General features: G+C 38.7%; 1 protein-coding gene across 10 annotated transcripts in view; it reads right to left on the bottom strand.

The window, feature by feature from the left end:
* NAALADL2 (N-acetylated alpha-linked acidic dipeptidase like 2) overlaps nucleotides 1-20,213 on the bottom strand; it is a 502,547-nt gene that overhangs the window by 118,503 nt on the left and 363,831 nt on the right. For all 10 annotated transcript variants that reach the window (XM_064458021.1, XM_064458019.1, XM_064458018.1 and 7 more), the window contains 3 exons: nucleotides 14,275-14,367; nucleotides 9,604-9,809; nucleotides 7,995-8,114 (listed from right to left, as the gene is read on the bottom strand). In XM_064458021.1, the coding sequence (XP_064314091.1) occupies nucleotides 7,995-8,114; nucleotides 9,604-9,809; nucleotides 14,275-14,367 (419 nt within the window). The remainder of the gene's footprint in view (nucleotides 1-7,994; nucleotides 8,115-9,603; nucleotides 9,810-14,274; nucleotides 14,368-20,213) is intronic.

The raw sequence follows: 20,213 nt of genomic DNA, 5'->3' as shown, positions 1-20,213 counted from the left end.
CCATTTCCCGCATTTTTTCTTTTCTTGACATCACAGATTATCAGCTGTAAAATCCTTCCCTCTCATATTCAGTGAAGTCACATTCTGTGTGCACCTAAACACGGGAGTAGTAATGCTACAGGAATTATGCTGCTTTGACACGTTAAATGAAAATGCATCTCAGCTACACTACTGATGAACGCCTTGTGAATAATTTGGAAAATACAGAGACTTTTCGCTTGAAATTACTTTTGAAATTTCCTGGTGATTCAAATGGCGGGTGAACCTAAACACTAAAACACATCTAGAGCCTTCTATGCGTGCATGACAAGGGCGCACAGTGGAAGAGAACTTCCAACCTCAAAATATATCAGCATGAGCAGGAATTCCATGCTGTTTATGTGCCCATTTCCCAGTGGGGCACAGGTCAATGCTTTTATGTCAGTGGCTGGTTTAGTATTCTACAGATATATTTCTACTCCTCCTGAGAGAAAGAGCTTAACAAAAAAGAAAACAAACAAACAAAAAAAAACACAATCCCATTTTCCCAGGTGTGCTGGTTTTGACTGGGATAGAGTTAGCTTTCTCCGCAGTAGCCAGTATGGGGCTGTGTTTTGGGTTTGTGCTGGAAACAGAGTTGACACCCCCGGGATGTTTCCGTCCCTGCTGAGCAGGGCCTACACTGAGCCAAGGCCTTTCCTGCCTCCCACCCCAGCAGCGAGGGGCTGGGGGGGCACGAGGGGCTGGGAGGGGGCACGGCCGGGACAGCTGACCCCGGCTGACCCCAGGGCTGTCCCACACTGTATGGCATCATGCTCAGCATACAGAGCTGGAGAAGGAAGGGGTGGAAGTTGGGAGTGATGGCGTTTGTCTTCCTAAGTCACCGTTGGGTGTGATGGAGCCCTGCTGCCCCGGGGGTGGCTGCACACCCACCTGTCTGTGGGAAGGAGGGAACAGATTCCTTGGTTTGCTCTGCTTGTGTGCACGGCTTTTAATTTGCCTACTAGGACCGAAGGGAATGGCAGGGAGATGTGCCAGGGGAGGGTTAGGCTGGGCATTAGGAGACGGTCCTTCCCCCAGAGGGTGGTGGAGCCCTGGCACAGGCTCTCCAGGGAGGCATCACGGCACCAGCCTGGAGATATTCCAGAAGCACTTGGACAAGGCCCTCAGAGCCATGGAGTGAATTTGGGGCTGTCCTGTGCAGGGACAGGAGCTGGGCTCGATGATCCCTGCAGGTCCCCTCCAGCTCAGGACGTTCTGTGATTCTATTAAACTGTCTTCATCTCAGCCCAAGAGGTTTCTCACTTTTACCCTTCTGATTCTCTCCCCCATCCCACCGGGGGGCAGTCAGCGAGCGCTGCGTGGGGCTGAGTTGCTGGTGGGGGTTAAACCAGGACACCAGGTTTCTACAAATCTATTGATCTTCCCAGTCCTCTGAGTTCTCAGTATAGGACCTCGTTAGGACCATATTAAATAGCTTAGAATTTTGCAACAGAAAATACCGGTAACTTATTTAAAGTCACAGAGCTTCATAAAATAAACGTCTTCATGCATGTCTAAAGAATAACCACAGCTAGAAGACATACTGAGACAGACTGAGTGTATCAAAGAGCACTTTAAAGCTTCCCATTCTCAGAATGTGAGGTTAGCACACTTAGGAAGGCCATATTTTACTACCAGAAAAAGTGGTATCTAATCCTTCCAGCCAGGTTGAATAAATATCCCATTACTTAAAAAATTTCACCATTTTTATTATATGGCAAACAAATGATCTGCTTTTCATTATTCAGCTGCTTTCTTTTCCACATTGATCTGCAAGCTAGAAATTGCGTTGTCCTGCACCTAATTTTGATTATTTGTCTGTCACAGGCAAAAGTAAGGAACATGTGGCTGCAATCGCTACGAGCCAAATGACGAGACATTGTCTTAGTTCTCATTCCGTACTAATGTCTTGTAGACTCTGGTTTAAAGATGCTTTCTTTTTTTCTTCTGGTCATTTTACTACACACTTGATTTTTTTTTGCATGTGCAGTTCTTTCCCACATGCTGTACATATCTTATATACAGCTTATAGGCATTAAGGGAAATTCATTCAACAACATAGTTAATAATGACTAGAAAAAAACAGTGAGAGAAAGTCCTCATTGATTCGTGGTTATGTAGAAAATTTAAAATATTCAGAGCTGTCAATCTATCATCTTTCATAAGAACTAGAAGTTTACTTTTAAAATCTTTACATGAAAAGTTTTCTGTCACTACGAAAACGCCTTTCTATAATCACAGAAAAAGTCAGTTCTGAAGGGAAATAACTAGGAGCAATAAGGTGAAATTAAGCAAAGGAGTATCTAGACAGAACTGAAGTCAGCTTTTCTAATACTGTAATCTGGATAAAGTCTCTGGAAGGCAAAAACAATTCCCGTACACAGTACAGCTTATTACATTAGGCAGTTTTAATTAGATGGGGCCATAGTAGCCTAGAAGCAAAATCCATTCTACAGCAGGTAAAGAATTACTGAAAACTCCCATAGTCCAGATCCTACATTTAAAGATAACGAAATGTCCATATTTCTTCAATTTTATCTAAAATGGCTATAAAAATTGACATTTACATTTCAAAACAAAACAAAAACCCTGCTGGAATTATACATCATTTTTGCTTTTAGCAGAAGAAGTTAATACCTTAATGTCATAAAGACAGAGAAGGACACGGAAGCAGAAAGCTTGATTCATTAGAAATGAAGGACTTGTGGCAGATCTCCGATAAGTTCACAGCATAAAAACCAGTTCACTCGTATTCTTCCTTGCTGACAGACTTCTTCCCCCCATGGCTAACAGCAATAGTATTTCCATAACATCAAAATGTATGAATAGGTTTAAATGATTACCCACCGTTTGAATCAGAATTTGTCTATTAAAATAGTTTAATTTGGGGGAAGAGTGAAAAATTATGCAACAGTGGACAAAGCAACATCTTATAAAAATAAAAGCATTGTTAGCAGATGCAAAGTATCTGCTGCAGCTCCAAAATCAATCCACCATTAAATGAAACTTTGCTTTTCACACTGGAGAAGCAGCATCTTAATGAATTGAATAGAGCTGGCAATGACGTTCTGTCCATATTAACAGCATCCTTTTAGTGTAGTTATGGATTCCTGAGGCAGGAGTTCACAGCATAAACTTCTGATTCTCAAGTGGTTTTATTTTTTTTTGTTTTCAACACAAATATAAAAAGTAACACTAGCAAGCCATTATAACATTAAAAGCAATAATAGGTAAAGATTGAAAATTCATGTGGAATCGTTGGTTACATGGCATACAACAAGCAATCCAAGTAGTATCTTAATGTAATTTTATTCTTTACAACCTACTGATATAAAAAGCTTGGAGATCCATTATGAAATGCTGTAGGTAAAACAAAAATCAATGAGAAAACACACAGAAGTTGAAAGAAAAGAATCAATGCTTGCATTAATCCAAGTTTTTTTTTAAAAAATCAAGAAATAATAATACTGACAGCATCTATACAGACGGGTATCTTTAGTTCTACTTCAAAAAGAAATAATTATTTTCTGTCAATAAAACCACCTTTAAATGTAGAGATGTTTTACGCCATTTACTCCATTAATAGAAACAAATATTAATAAATAGTGTGGCACAATATTTGGTACCGTCATTTTTAATTTCTGATCTAGAAAATGTTCAACTCTTTCTTCGACAGCTTTAAATGGCTCTTCTCCTTAGGGGACAGGAGCAGTAAGTTTCCTTGGGATCAGCAATAACAGCAGACCTGGAGTCTGCTCAGCAGCAGTCATACAAACAGTTAAAAGAAAAAAGAAATTGATTTATGTTTCATAACAACTTTTTTTTACTTGTGAAATGTTCATTATAGAAAAATTCATTAATGGCCTTATTTACAGAGAATGAATGCCAGCATCAAACCAACCCAATTTACCAGTGACACTCTGCCAACAAATGGTGATTCACCAACTGAGCAAGCGAATTAACAATCATTCTCCTTACAAAATAATAGTAGGCAAAAATATAACTTGGCAGTATTTCCCTCTTGTTAATGTGGACACTAATTAGCATAGTTATATAAAAAAGATTTGAATTAAACACGTCAAGGTCTCGGAATTGTTTGAATTCCTCTTTGCTTAATTAATCCAAATATTTAAATTAGCTTCTTCACGTTATTTGGAGTTTCAACCAGAATCCCGCTGAATCCTACTGATAGGCACGTAAAATTATTATTTGCAGACTGCTTATGTAGCTCCCTTTTGTAACCTGCAACTAAAATGAAGATGTAATCCCTTCACATAAAACATCTTTAAGAAGTCACGGTCTCTGTTAATTAGCCAAGCACTTATCCTATTTTCTGACCACCAGATCTCACATAGTAGACAACTCATCAGGTCTGTGATTTTTCTTTTTATTGGCAAGTCTAGAATAGTCACACAAACTACATTTCAGCTAAAACTCTTCCCTATTTTTTCCTACGTTAACAGAAATTAAGAAGGAAAAAAAAAAGACGTTTCGGAAGCTGCAGTGATTAGCAGGGGTCCAAAATTTTGTTTTAGAAAAGCCACATATTTACAGCACAGAAAGTAAACGCGACTGTATGCGTTTGCCTGCCTGAGATTGCCATTTCTCCACAGCTGTCTCTAAGCTATCTTCCTTGTAGGATTCATGGAGTGCTCCGCGTTTAGTGCGGTTTTCACTCGAGCTTTCTTTCACAGGACAAACGGCAGTTTTCATTGTTTTCCCTAGAATCTTAATGCTTAACCTTTGCAGGCATTCGTAACAAGCATTAATTGTCCCTCAGAAAACACTCCTCTATTTCACTGAGACCAAGCGCCCATAGTTTTAGCACAACAGTGAGCACGAAACAAAACCCAACTCTGCCCTTAGTGCAAATGGTGAGCAGGTCTTAGTCTCGCCTTCATCAAAGCAGTGTTGCAACACTGTTTCGGAATAGGAGAAAATAACGCAAGCTGGTCTCTGTTGGTTGTGAAGTCTAAAAATGGCAGTATGAGTTTCGGGACTGAATCCAAAGGTACTGTGTGGTATCTTCCAGTTCTTCGCAAATTATGGGAAGTTCCTACCTAACTGAACAAGATCGGCTATTTTCTCTTTTCATTTTAAAATGGATTGATACTATTAATTCTAAATTCCCATTTCACCTTCTTTTCCATTGTAACAAACCTAATTTCAGAGAATTACCCTTCCAAAATAAAATGATCCTTGTCTCTCACTGGACTTTTTAAGCACTTCTTTGCAACCTGCATCTGTTAACAAGAGTCTCGTGCACGGACTCACAATTTTGTCAAGATGAAACGACCTCCAGAAAGACACATCCTACCCCATTTGCACTATCCTAATTTTGAGATAATCTGTAATTACATTGTCTTCTTGGCATTTGCTGGAAGTAATATCAATATTCTTTATAAGTAGCCTTGCAAAGAAAATAATCCAGACACATGGCACATCGTGAGCACCCGTGGGAACAAACAAAGACCTGTGCTAAGCTGCTCCATCGCTGTCAATACACTTGACACGAATTCAGAAACCTGGCCGGCATTTGGAAAGCAGTCATTCCTACACAGCTTTTTAACGCCACAAACTGTATGACAGTTGCATTAATTACAAATATTATCATCCCACAAAAAATAAAAGTATACAGGTTACCTTGTGTGCATTTTGTCCTTCTCTTTTTAAATGGGGCTTCAGGAGAAGCATGCGGAACAGACAGATTCTCAGTGATAAAGCCTTAGCCATTAAAGAATCAGAGGTGAGATGGAGAGGTTTTACTGGAAGAAAAACAATGCAGTTCATGCTTTCCTGACTGTTAAGTAATTAACTGGTGCAAGGCAGGACTGCTAGGAGAGGCTGTGTCTGTACAACTGGATAGGATACCATCGCTATTACAACAAGAGTTACAAGATCCTACAACATCACACCCAAATGCACCAGAGAAAGAAAGTGTAGGTGAAAAGAGATTTCCTTTGCTTTTTCTCCAAATTAGAGGGCGTGACTGTAACAATCTTACTAATAAGAGTGTTAAGAGAGGCATTTATTAGAATAAAAGAATAAAATCTTAATGTAAGTGATAAGGAGATAATAAAGAAAGTGTCTGCTGCACAGCTCCAGCCAGTTCACAGTTTTCAGATCGCTGCCCTGGATCATTTAGTGAAGTCAAAGAAACAAAATGAGAAAAAAAAACCCAAATAGCTCAAGGACCTTAGGTAATAAATTTATTCCTTTAAATGGCAAATAGCTGTTTTATGGAGACAGGACTGCAAAAGGCAGCACCCTGCCTGAAGAGTATCTTTTGCAAGTAAAGTTGATATCCGGAAGAAATGAAATTTTCTTCTAAGTAATAACAATGAACCATGTCAGCCTGGCAAAACAGAAACTGCCGGCCAGAGAAGAGAGCTGAGAGACTCAGAAGCATTTATTCTATGACTATATCCTTGAAGAGAGCCAAGAGACTGACAGAAGGGAACATCCCTCCTCTGAAGACGCTGTGAACTCGGTGATAAAGTGTACAGTCAAAGAGAACTAACTGGGATGTTGATAAGGACTAAAACTAAGTGTCCTTTAGGTGAACTATCCTCATTATAATACTAAAAATCACGCCCACAGGCCAGAAAACCCTCTACTCAAATAAGCCCCTCACTGTCTGAGCATGTGTGGTGAATTTAAAGGGAGCTGCACCTCTCAGGCGAAATGAGAAAGAAATTAGCCAGTTATTAGCTGGGGGCTGTGAATATTCCCTTTACCTGACACATTTGACTGTATAAACGCCTTGCAGTTTCTCGGTGCGCGGTACTGGCTTTGGGGAGTTACCACCCAGCACCCATCTTTGTGCAAAAACGACTGAATAAAATAGCTCCCAGCTCCATGTGGAGTTTGGCGTTTTGCACCCTGGGCAAACAGACCTGCTTTTTGGGATAACACAGTAGCTAAATTTTACAATAGATTTTTAAATGACGTATCCGTACCAGTCATATCTGACTCATCTATACAACATTATAAATAATCTTCCACAAATGAAGCCTTTTTTTCCCTGAAAAGAAATTACTTTGTGGTGCATTTTTCAAAATACTTGCACAGAACAAACAAGATCCTCTCGATGAGGTAATCACCACCTAATCGCTGGACAAAAGTGGATAAAACATTGCTAAGAAGCAATTCGACTGATATCCTTTTACTAACTTAGACAACAATTGCCGATCAAGATCAGTCTTAAACGCCACTTAATTCAAGATGCTACTTTGAGCAGTGTTTAGTACCAAATGCTTCAAAGGCAAGTCAAAGAAACGTCAGAATAACCTAACGAGTATTAGCTTGGCAAATTTATGGAAAAAACAACTAAAAAGCAACTTTATGGAAGTCAATTTGAACTCCATTTTACGCATGCCACTTTAAACTGGTTTTATCATTTAGTACGTACCTTATATTATTTACAACTCATTTTAAATATTAATAAATTGAGCAACCTCAGAAATGGCAATAAGGTCACTAATTTAAAGCCTACGTGCACTTGCACCGGCACAGCTACAGAATATTCTGACTGCAGAGTAGTTACAAAGGCGCAGCTCTCCCCTCTGTGTCACATTATATCTGGTAAATACACAGGTTTAAATGCAAATAGAGAAACAGTCTGGAAAGATCAGATTAGGAAGAGAAAAATGTGCTTTGTGCTAAAGAATAAGAAATATGTTACTTTAAAGCTACCAAAAAAGGTGAGAAAGGTGGAGGGCATGCGAGTATGGTAAGACTTGGTATAATGAGCTGTTGAAATAAGTCATCCGTTCCAACCTCTTAATACACCTTGTAAGTTTTTAAATAAAATTTAACCTGCTTACTTAGTAAAAGCAGTTCATGTGTATTTGTGAGGTTAAAGTGCTTAAACAAAACAACATCAACCTATAGTTATCTAAAACCAACCAGCTTCAAGGGGGTTAACCATGTAACCTCATAAAACACGTGAGAGAAAACACTTTATTGCTAACCTCTGCTGCCAGTTGCTGAAGAGAAGGGGATGCGACAGGGTGCAAAGTTGAGTTGCCTCTGACTGGATTATGGAGGCTAACGTAAGCCACGACGTTTTGTTGAAGAACTCTCTTGAGATCCTACAACACAAGCAGAGCACCAGTATTACTACACATCGTTATAATTAAGACTTGTTTTGTTCTTTCAGCTCCTTCTAGGGAAAAACTGGACCCTCTGTGTTTGTCCCCTGCGATTCCCTAAGTATTACTTAACAACGCCTTCTTACAACATGCTGTTAAGGACTTCAAAGGATATCTTAGTGTTATTTCTCTATATAGCAGAAGTTATAATTCCATTTCACACATCATCTCAACAAAATGCAAACAGGCCTGGGAGGAATTAAAAACGACTACACTTTTAAGGCAAAAAATGAAAACGCTACATACTGTGACACAACGTGAAGGCCTTTTAAACTTATGCCTGACAGAAGACAAACTTCAAAAGCAATTGTTATCAACAGTTAAATGTACTCACATTCAGATTTGAATTGCATAACTTTCCCAGTACTTTAATTTTATTATTTCTAGACTATAAAAATAGTACATACAAACTGTTTCAATTATTATCTCTTTTTAAAAAAGATCCCCTTTGCCTTCTCAGTAATGAGTTACTCTTTGTATGAAGTGGCTCTTTATATTGAACAGAAGCAGCGTAACGCAATTACATCTGATGTAAAGCTGACTTGAAGTGGAACTAAACAAATTTTGCTTCCAGCCTGGATCTTTTCAATTTGATTTTTTTCACCCCCTCTTGTTTTTGAAGAATAATCATGTTGGAAGTGTGAAACTTCAGTGAGAGCTAGCCACTCCTCACGCGTGATAAGCAGCAATTAACTCTTCATTTTATCTACTGTTTTAATTCAGCAGCCATGAACCTCTCTGCTGGCTATTCCTTTGATTTATCAACTGAAGTCCGCCGTAATCATATATGACCAACAATACTCTGATGAGGTATGTTCTTTCAGTAAGTTGATTTCCATTCTGTTGGAAGGAAGAGCCCAAGGAATTGCCCGTGTCAGGCTGTACCCGACTCCTTAGCACAAATAAATGAGAAGCGGATCAGCACTAGCCATGGAGACACTGAAACATTTGTGTAATTAACGTAAACCATAGCACGGTTCTCTTCATTCAATGTGCTTTCGATTCAGTTCTCCCTGCACGAAGCCCATCAATTAAAAATTATTAACTGTTGAACCCCCAAGAAGGTGAAAAAGCCCTCTAAGCTATCTCTGGGTCTAGGTCTTTTTTGAGGTTTGCCCCCTCTCCCGCAAACTCTGGCATTGCCCTCTTTCACAGTCCTCTGCTGAAGCAGGGAGGGGAATGGGCTCACAAAGGTGCTGTACATGCAGCCTTCACTGCGACGGAAGCAGCTTGTCATCTCCCTGTCACACATGCTCTGTTCCACAGGAACTGCCTCGGCAGATGTTCTCACTGCACTTGCTACAGGGTACACGAACGTGTACAGTCAGACATCACAGACCAGTCCATGAACCATCATTTCCTACGTGGTAATGCCATATTGCTTTCATGCTTTCAACAAAAGTAATGAGTCCTCCTGAAATTGTTTTACCTCTGCCCATTCATATGAACCAATGTTCCCAAATGATGTTCCTCCCCAGGAGCAGAACACAATGGTCCGGTCAGGTCTCCAGCCTCTCTTAACCTTCAACATCAAGGCTTGTATAAACGCTGTGATGATAGCAGTGCTACTGGCCCACTCTTGCCCACCATAAGTATTCAAACTGTCGTGATGACTACCAATGACGACGTATCTGTCTGAAATGTGAAAAAACCAGACAGACAAGAGAATCTAATTTCTTCTGGAAACTAGCATTAAAAGAATTTAAAAAAAAAATTAGTGGTCTGTAATGTCATTGGTACAACACAATGCTGTCAACAAAAAATTATATGATCATGTGCAAGACAATCATAAAATATAAATACATAAAACTGGGACTACTACTTAAAAATAAACTACTAAATAAATATATGTATATACTTTCCTAATTTAATCCCTGTGCCCTTGCCTTCATGGTTTGCTTGTTACTCTCCCTTCTTATAAATCTGAAATAGACCATTTTTTTAGCCAGGACTTCGTCATATGAATAATCTAATAAAGTTCCATGCTCACATTAGAGTGTTATGAAAAAAAACCACAGATGAACAAGCAGGAAACTCTATCTTCAATACATATTAGAGTCCACAAAAGAAAACAAAAGGTGTGGTAGTACAATGAAAAACACAGAGAAAATACACAAAGTATTAGTACTCCCTCACCTGGAAGACTGTGTTCAGTGCTCACCACCCTATCTCAAAAAAGACATTGCAGAAACAGCAGTTGAGAAGCTGGCAACCAGAACGGTTATTTATCAGGACTTAGACTTCCATGTAAGGAGACATTGAAAAGACCTGGACTGCAGGTTTAGAGAGGAGACATGACAGAGGAATAGAGATAATGAATGATACAGAAACGGTAAGTCAGACCTAGCAACCCTGATGATACTGGAAGAAAGTATTTTATAAAATGAAAAGCGAGAAGTTTCAACCTGAAATAAAGATCATGCCTACGGTCCTCCAGAGAAAAACCCACATTTTTTTTTTCTTTCCAGAGAAATTAAATGAAATCTTCGTCTCTCGAGGCATAATATATAATCTAAACACTAACTCACAAGTGCAAAGAACCTTATTTTATTCCAAAAGGATGATGTGGTATGAAACAACGTGAACGGCTGGTGTGACTGACGCCTGTCAAGAAGTCTAAGCGGAGTTATGCTGAATGACTTATGAAACTATCAGACCTCCAGCGTGAGCTGAATTCTCAGCCGAAGCCTCTTTGAAGGACTGCTCAGGAATTGTGTTCTGATATTTAGTGCAGTCTCTTTCTGGTCCAGATCTAGACTGTCAAAGGTGTTCTTTCCATATTTCAGGATATGACAGAGAACAGAAGAACAGTTATCAAGCGATGCCAGATCCACAACGATCTCGGGGTGTCATTTGGGTTCCAAAAGGCACAAAAATTATTGGGTTTCTGACAGCGTTCTTTCTTTATCCGAGGGGATTCACTCTTCACTGTTGCCAGTACACTGGAATGCAGCAGCACACAGGTGGTAAAATGCCCGCTTTTTTATATTGCTTATAAAATTAAATATCTACCTCATATTTTTTGCAGCGACAGCTGACTAGAAACAATTTTAACTGAACACCAGCATACTTTAATTATAAAAACATTCTCTATCAAACTGGACTTTTATCAGTTTTGTTCCACAAAATACATGGCGATGTTGTTTTATAAGGAACCAAAAGTGCTTTACAAACAGGGGATCTGTAACGTACCTATAACAAAATCTTCAGTCAACTGCCTGGGGGGTGTATAGGTATGTAAATTAAATTTTCTTTCTAAAAGCAGATACGCAAAATGTAAATTTAAGCAACCATAATAATTTCACGTAGCAAAATGCAATCTAAATCACATAATTTTGCAACTTGTGTGTTGCATCATGAGACATCTAATTATAGGTTGCACTGACAGTGAAAAACCATAGCATCTTCAACTCAATTAATGTTAGCAACTGGGAACAGAAATGCATGGCCTTACAGGCTTCTAGGTTGTTAGAGGAAGTGCCACTAGCACAGGGTGATCAGACAGGATCAATGCTTGCTCTGTATTATAACGTCTGTTCAGCCTGTGAACAGCCTGTGTGATGGGGAGCGGAGAGACCTTCTGTAAAACAGCATAGGACATTTTGATGGAGAAGAAATCTACAAGCAGCAACTTACTGTAGGAGATGCCAGCTGAACGAACAGGGGTAAAACGTAACAGCTGGTGCCTCCTTTGAAATTCTTCATCTCTGCACATCTCTCCCTCGAAGAGAGGCAATACCCTGAAGCAAATGACCATAGGGAAAGCATAGGAGAAAGGATGGTCATGCTTACAGAGGCAGCAGCTGTCTTTTCTCATAATCATTTGCTGAAGCATGTAGAGAAAGAGATCACATGGTAAGAAAAAAGAGAAAGAAAGGACTAGAGAGAGAGAAAAAATATCCATCAGATACTTATGAAAGTGATAAGACTGTGTAGTGTTCTGGGCAGTGATGGGCTGGACAGCAGGAATTTATCATAAAAAAAGTGTGACTTTATTCTGCCTTCTAATGTTATATGCCCCATGTTCAACCATGTCCAATAGAGCTACAAAACCAGTATTATGTTTTCCAGGTTTTAAAAGGCTACCAAATATTGTATCTCCTCTGCTCCTAAATCTTTTAATATTTTGACTGGATTTCAGATGCTCATTGTTAGTCCTCAGATCAAATGTTGAATAAGTTCACCATTACATAGATATATATATGTGTGTGTGTGCGCATGTGTGTGTGTGTGTGTGTGTTAGGAGGCCTTTAAGGAAAATAAAAAATAAAAATCCATGGTTGGTGATGCTCTGGTCTTTCATTAAGTACTAAAGAAATTTGGCTTTCTTTCTGCTTTTCTGGGAACAGAAAGGTGAAGCTTTCAGATGTATGAAACTACCAAAACCCCGTCAAAAGGACAGAGAATCAATGCCATGAAAACATTAAGTATTCAAATCAGTGGAGTGGGCATGGCTATAGTATCAACCAGGAAGAGCAGAGAGAGAAACAAAGGTTTAACATTGATTCTGTGCAAAATGTTACCCATAATACATTACGTGCTGAACTTGTGCCTACGTTGGAAGGCAGCTGCTACAGCCCTTGCTCAGCAAGACATTTACGGGACAAACTGTTGCCATCTGGGCAGTGCTACTGCCTTCACTTGATTATATGTCCTGAAATTCTTCAAGTTAAGCGTATACTGACATACATTTAAAAAGTAGCTTCTTATTAAGAACGCAATAATATGATGAAAGATTTAGGTATAGAGAAGATAAAGAATTTATTAAACAGAAACTGGTGCATTCTTCAGATGATTTATCTTGCTTCTATTCCACAACTCAGTAGACATTATGTCTAAACATGGCAGTTTCTACCTTTCAGATTCCATGACAGCTATTGCAAAACATTAGCAATAGTAGAGTAGTAACCTCAAATTCCTGACGGAAATTAAATCCTTTACTGAAATTAAATGCACTGTGCTAATTGTTTTCTATGTTGTTTTTAAAAAAAATTGGTGAAAAGTAGAGCGTTCAGCACACACAAAACTCAGTCGCCATTTCACTAACTGGAATAACCTTAAATCTTCTCCACCTCCTTCATTCCATCACTTAGAACATGGAATGACTGGCCCACCTCCTAAGGGACTGGAGATAAATTTGCAGCCTTTCTTTTGAACCTAGTAAAAGAGTATGAATAAAGGCCAGCGTGGTGATGACGTTTTGATGATGATGTCCCTGCACTGGGGAACCTGACTGGCTCTACATCACTGTGCACTAAGTAGCCAGCAACAGTGTTTGTTCATGTTGCAGAATCCCTTCAGCTTTTAGGCAAATTCACTCGCAGGCAGAAGAAACTCAAAATGATCTTCATTGCTATGATGTCCTGATCATCGTATTATCTACATACAGCATCAAAGTAGGGAGGGGGTTTGTGGTTCATGTCACAGTTGCGCTTAGAATCTTATTGTTTAATTCTCAGACATACAGAACAGTAATTATTATTCATAGACTTGTATAAAACTAGCTTAAGTCATGATTGTAACACAAAATAAGGCTGCTGCAAGCGTGGTTAAGAATTTAGTCCCAGATTTTTGTACACTATGATCACATTTGATACTAGATTCTTAACTAAGCCAGAGATCATGCTTCCCACATCTTGGTTTCGGTGAGACACCTGAATTATGTAGGGATGTTCTGGACTTGAAGCAGAGTTTTATTAATCTCAAAGTTCTGCTAACATTAAGAAAAAAAATCCAAACCGTTTCTAAAGTTGTACAGGCAGCTCGCGTATTAATTCAAATCATGCAATACAGTACACCCTAAAATTAAAACCACCAACATAATTACTTGGCATAAAGTACTAATACTCTCTATGGCCTACCTGTAATTCCCATCTGTTGTGTAAAAATATGCTTATTGTGACTATAATATCCCCTTGAGCTTACTCTCCATTTAACCTTTATGTTCTGTTTTGCCATAAATCAAATCTCAAAATGACTATGAAGCGCTCTCCTTCCTCTGTATTAGTGCATTATCTGGCAAAATAGAACCCTGATCCCAGCTACGACTCCCAGCCATCATGAAACAGATCATCGACACAAATTATAATGGGCTACTTACCAGGAAAAACAGTTCCTTTCAAATACCCAATAACATTAGAAATTGTCTTGTATGTTGTGACTGACTGAATATTCAGACTGATTATTTTTTTGCCTGTTAAAAGATAAAAAGAAAAGAAAAAAGACAATGATAAACTTGTTTATTCAGCCAGGAGATCTACAGGATGCAGATATAAGTTCCACACACATTAAAAAAAATAAAAAAGTAAAAGCAAAGGAAAAAAAAGATACTGAAAAGGAACCAGGGTTTAAAACATGAAATATTACGTTACTTTCTCAGTTCCACTTTAGTAGCAGGGTTCAAAGCTGGAATCTCAGAAGAGATCTCTACTCATGGAGTTAAAAGATCACTCAAATTCACCCCTTAATCGCTGCCAGAATACAACACAAAAAGGAATTTAAAAAGAGTAGGATTTACATAATTCTGTGATAAGGAAATTTGTCTTAATCTTTATAGATTTTTCTCACCTAATCCTTCACCCAGGTCAATCTTTCAATAACATTCACAATATTACACCTGGTTTGTATTACGCTGTTCTCCTGGAGAAAACCCCTTACGCTAAATCAGATGGGAAAAGTTAGACCTCTGCATTACTAATCACTCTGCCAGCATAGCCATTGGCGATATCCTTGTGAACTTTTATGCCAACAGACGGCGGCTTTTGTTGGCTTAGCTGGTATCATCTGAGTGTGTGTAAATACAAAGGCAGAAACATTCTAAAACCTGCCAAAATGTAAGGGCCTTGCCAGGGCTGCTGTGCCAGCTGAGACTGTAGCGCTGGATAAAGCCAGAGAAAAGTAAATGTCTGAGTCAAGAGAGCTTAGAGAAACAAATTCACTGTCCTTTGCTGAGAATTACTGCCATTGCCTCTGTCCCCCAGGTGGAACCCACTAACCGTACCAACTCCGGCAGTTTGTGGCAAGGGAAACAAAACAACCAACGACAGGGAGCTGCTCATACCTTTACAACGTTTGGTTTGCATTGTAATAGACTGTATTAACGTTCATCTCGCCTGAAAGGTCGTAACTTCTATCAGAGAAAAGTGAAAACGCCTTAAAGCGCTCCGACTTAAATGCTAGCGATTGCCTGACGAGAAGCACTGTGCCACCCTACACCTTCAGGGAGGGTCTCCTTCAGCCAGAGCCCTGCGCCGCCCCCCGGCAGACCTGTGGTTAAAGGCACCTTTGAGCCAGAATTCCTTCAATGTCCGTATCCCAACTGTCACAGACCAAACCTAAAATATTCCACGCATCATTTTGCTCTATATCTCCCAGGCTATTATCCTCCCACAGATGTATTTCTAACAGTTTGTTTGCTGGCTTTGTTTCCCGAGATGTGCGGAATATGCAAGCGGGGAGTTTACTGCAACATGTAAAATAAAAACAATACATCTCTATGATACTGTTCTTCAAGGTTCATTTGCTGGTACTTCGTCTGGTAAATTTACTTTAAAATTCTCTTAAAATAAAACCCAGTATATTTTCATTCGCTAGTCTTCATTGATGTTTGAAAAAAGCAAACCAACTGCCAGGATCTTTGTTTTTTTTTTTAAAAATGTACTAGCAATATTTATTCTTCTTTTTACTCAGACAAACCCTCCTGTCATCAACAGATCTGTCCTCTACGTGGCAACTCTGGTTTTGCTAGAACGCAACAGCAAAGAAAATGCAAGTCCAGCAGAGCTAACTAAAGACAAACCGCACCACGCTCTTGCAATAACCAATTGCAGTGACTTAATATTTGGATCTGTCACGCATATGCTGGGGTTCGAGTTGCAATTAACTTTGCCCTTCCGACGTAAGTTACTGTAAGGTTTGTTAACACCACGCGATGATTAATTCTGTTTGTTCTACATATCTACAGATATTATTCTAGAATTTTTATAAAATGTTTCATTAAAAAAAAAAAAATTAATCCAAAATGTTCCCAGCACTGTACTGTCCCCTATGTTCTTTTTTTCCCCTTTTTAAAACTATGTGAAAACAGCTCCTGGCTTCCATGTTGATTAAGTGGTTTAAATTTAAGCTATACTATGCAAGCTACTTCTTGCTGCTGTTTCTCACCTACAACCATTCTAGAGCCAATTTACTCTGCGTAAAAAAATTTTTCAAGCCAAAATCGATTTCCTTTCCTTTTCTAACCCTACACCACTTTAGATATATGTTCCTTTGGGCCCCATTTCGGACCAAAAGAAGATAAATCCTTTTGAAGACAACTGACTCAACCGTTTTCCCTTCATCAACATCAGCTATCCAGTCTTCAGCTGACAATAAAGACGTCGGAAATTAACTTCTGGCAACACACATATTCTGAAATCAGATATTCCAGGTAAAGGGATGTAACACAATAGTCAGCTTAGAGTGACTTGGGCTTAATGGCTTGGTACCCCCGATGAAAAGGCTGACACCACTCTTTGGAGTACGCAGCAGGAGCGAAATTTAAACCCCTTTAAACAATTCTGACAACAAACCTCTCTACCTAATGCCATATTTTAAAGATTTTGATAACTTTCTCTTTTCTGTATTCTCTGGAAAAGTATGAGGCGACCATAGCTTAACAGTATTTGGGATACACTTTGAGTTTATGTAAGCCAAAAGCTACTTCTGAAATAGCAGAACAGATAATTATTTATTGTCAATATTTTTATTTGTTTATCCCTTGACTTGAAATCTGTAAATTGCCTCATACCAAACCACCACCTTCTCCTCTCACAATTACATAGTTATTTTTAGAAATGCATGGTTATTTCCCACTCTTTTTAATGACAGTTTTAGAACTTCAGATGAGCAAAACGTACTAACTGTAGCCTGAAAAATGAGTTATGTTTTATTCCTTTTTTTGCTTTTAACCTTATCCCAAGCTCATACCAACAGAGAGGAGTATAAGTTTGAGCCCTATTTTCAAACATGTCAGTTAAATTATTGAACCCTGATCATACTAAACACCTAAAATCAGACAGTTTTCTGGACATTCCTTTCAGTACAGGGTTTTAAAAAGCATCATTAGGGACTCAGGTTTGAAAATAGAACTCAGCTGACACGATTTTTGCTACTCATGCACAAAAGTTTCCCTACATGCACTGTTAACCCCAGTACATAAGTATCAAGTACTAACTGAATTAATGCATTTTGATAATAGAGTTCTTGGATCTTAAAAGCAGAAGTTATTTCAGAAGGCTGCAGAAACAAGGTACATTGAGTAACTTCAAGTAACCCAGTTTTTAGCTTGAATATAGAATCACAGAATCATTAAGGTGGGAAAAGACCTCTAAGGATCATCAGGTCCAACCATCAACCCAACACCCCCAGGCCTCCTAAACCATGCCCTGAAGTGCCACGTCTACATGTCTTTTAAATACCCCCAGGGACGGTGACTCCCCCACCTCTCTGGGCAGCCTGTGCCAGGGCCTGACCACTCTGGCAGTGAAGACATTTTCCCTCATATTCAACCTAAACCTCCCCCGATTCCTGCTGAAATCAACATAAACCACACCTGAATAAAAAGACATCCGTTTGAAATCACAGTTAAAGTAAAGCTTTCTAACATCCATGGCCATGTTACTTAGGGGGCACTAATTCAGCTGAGGTAATCAGGACAAAAAGTTCCAGTCATTCAAAAAGCCTTAGGTCAGGCTCTAACAACTCCACCACTAGCTTTCTGAGCACACACTAGCAAGCTTTTCAGACACCCCTGAAGGCTAATAATGGTTTTCATAATGAAAGCTGCAGTTTTCATAAAGCTATTTGCCCCAGGACCTGAGGCTTCAAAGTAATATCAAATACCACAGAACACAATGACAGAGTAAGAACTAACTGCACTCAGTGTAGAAACACCATCAGGTATTTGCATCCAACAAATAATCAAATAAGCCATAGATTTCTTATATTCTGTTGGTGCTACTGTACAGAATAATAGGGACTAGTACTTAAGATTTGCAAGAACCTGTTAAATACACCAATATGATAAGTATATATTAATACACATATAACAGCAGATTTTGCTGTCATCTGAAACAAATGCTTTTTTTTCATTAGACAGTTTTTGGAACAACTGGGTAAACTTCCGAGCTACTACTACCATATTAGGCTGCCTAGTTAATGGGCTTTTAAAAACTTACCGGACTGAGAAAAATATATTTTAGTTAGTTCTCAGTATTTCATCATGTCAATTTGAGTGCAAAACCCTATCTACTCCTGATACTTTAAATCAGTTTTCAACCAGAGGACTTTAAATGAAGAAATATAAGCGTCATAAGCATTAACGTAACAATATAACTGACATACCAAAAATACTCTACGCAACATAAATTACATACTTACAAAAGCAGATAAACTTATAAAATAGTACGTACTTAACAACTTACATATTACCTCTGAAAAAATCTTGTGCGACACTATCAAACTGCATATGCAAAAATCAATTCCGAATCTGTGACAATGTACAGAATTGTTGAATTATAAAATTATTTCTGCAGAAATATGTCAAAACTCCTAAACAGATGTCCCTGTAACAAAAAGCCTTTACTGTTTTTTTTTTGTTTTTGATATAAACAGTACATCGTCTAGACCCAGTCTCTTTGAAATCTAGTATCCCTAATTTCTTTTCCTACTAGATTTTTATTTGATTAACAGACTATGTTGCTTCCTTTTTAAATGGATATTCGTAGGCCCTGAGTCCTTAAGCCTAATCTTGGTCTGAAGAGCTTAATGAATAAACTTTTTGCTATTTGATCATATTTTCTAACCTACAACATGGAATTGAACAATAAATCCATTCAGATGAAAAGCTTTTGAAAATAAGCAATATCTAGAATAAGGTCCTTTAAGGAGGCTCTAAACTGGGATGGCCTAATGCAATACAGAATAAGTGTGTCACACTCAGTATCAAAAATAGTTATGGATTTTGAGAATTCTTCGTATTGTACAGTTGAATTTCATAATCTCACCCTATTTTGAGAGATTCTTTACCCGTTAACAGCAATCAAAAACAAAGCATCACACAGAAAAGTAACGGCGCAGAACAGAATTCTGGAAATGCATCTTTATCAGTCACAATTGTGGTATAAAAACTCTTGGGGCTTCAGGTAGGAGTAGAGAGAACAGACAAAAAAATGCTTCACACAGTTTACGCTTAATTCTTTTCATGAGCTGCTATCTAAAAAGAGAATAGAATTTAACGGAATCACTAAAAAAAACCCCAAGAGTATTAATGTAAATGTTTGTAAGTTTTAATATACAGCACGTGGGTACGACATCCGACTTCCCCGACGAGCGCGCACTTCTCTGCGAGGCCAGCATCTGCAGAACATCATCGTATTGCCACTGCTGGGTACAATGAATTCCAGTTTGCTCGATACAGTACCGTGCGCTGCCACGCAATACGCTGGCGCCTTTCTCTGCTTGTTTTCTTGGATTTATGTTTAGCTTAGTGCAAATACCTAGAAATTATGGGATGCTTTGCATATTGGTATCATAGTGCACGATGGCGCAGCCAGAGTTTATTAATATGGTACTCTCTCTTTTCTCTGACAGGTAGCGAGCTATGAAGGAGAAACGCATATAACACCACCACAAGGCTGTAGCCTAATAGGAGGATATATATATCCTTTATCTTTTCATTCCCTTCCTCCGACGGAAAGGACGACAGGCTTGATTTGCAGTAGTGCAGTGCTTGGCAGAGGACTTTATTTGTCTTGGGCGATGATTGTATAATATGGAAACTAAGGACTCTTCCAATTATTCCTTTCATATAAATAATGATTCAAAATTCACATGATCAGAGTTGACTATAAAGCTCAGTGTAATAACCATGACATGTGGAACTGTGTAAAATAGATGTTCAAAGTCTTACAAAAATTCTTCATGTTATGCTACAAACCTTTCCAGTAACAGGCACTTCTTGTTATCCGTTCCACTTCCACTCTCACCCTTTTTGGTAGA

The sequence above is a fragment of the Phalacrocorax carbo genome, chromosome 7 (genome assembly GCF_963921805.1).
Source record: "Phalacrocorax carbo chromosome 7, bPhaCar2.1, whole genome shotgun sequence".
NCBI classification, from domain to species: Eukaryota; Metazoa; Chordata; class Aves; order Suliformes; family Phalacrocoracidae; genus Phalacrocorax; species Phalacrocorax carbo.
The sequence above is the reverse complement of the archived record's forward strand: the minus strand, read 5'-3'. Positions and strand labels throughout refer to the sequence as shown.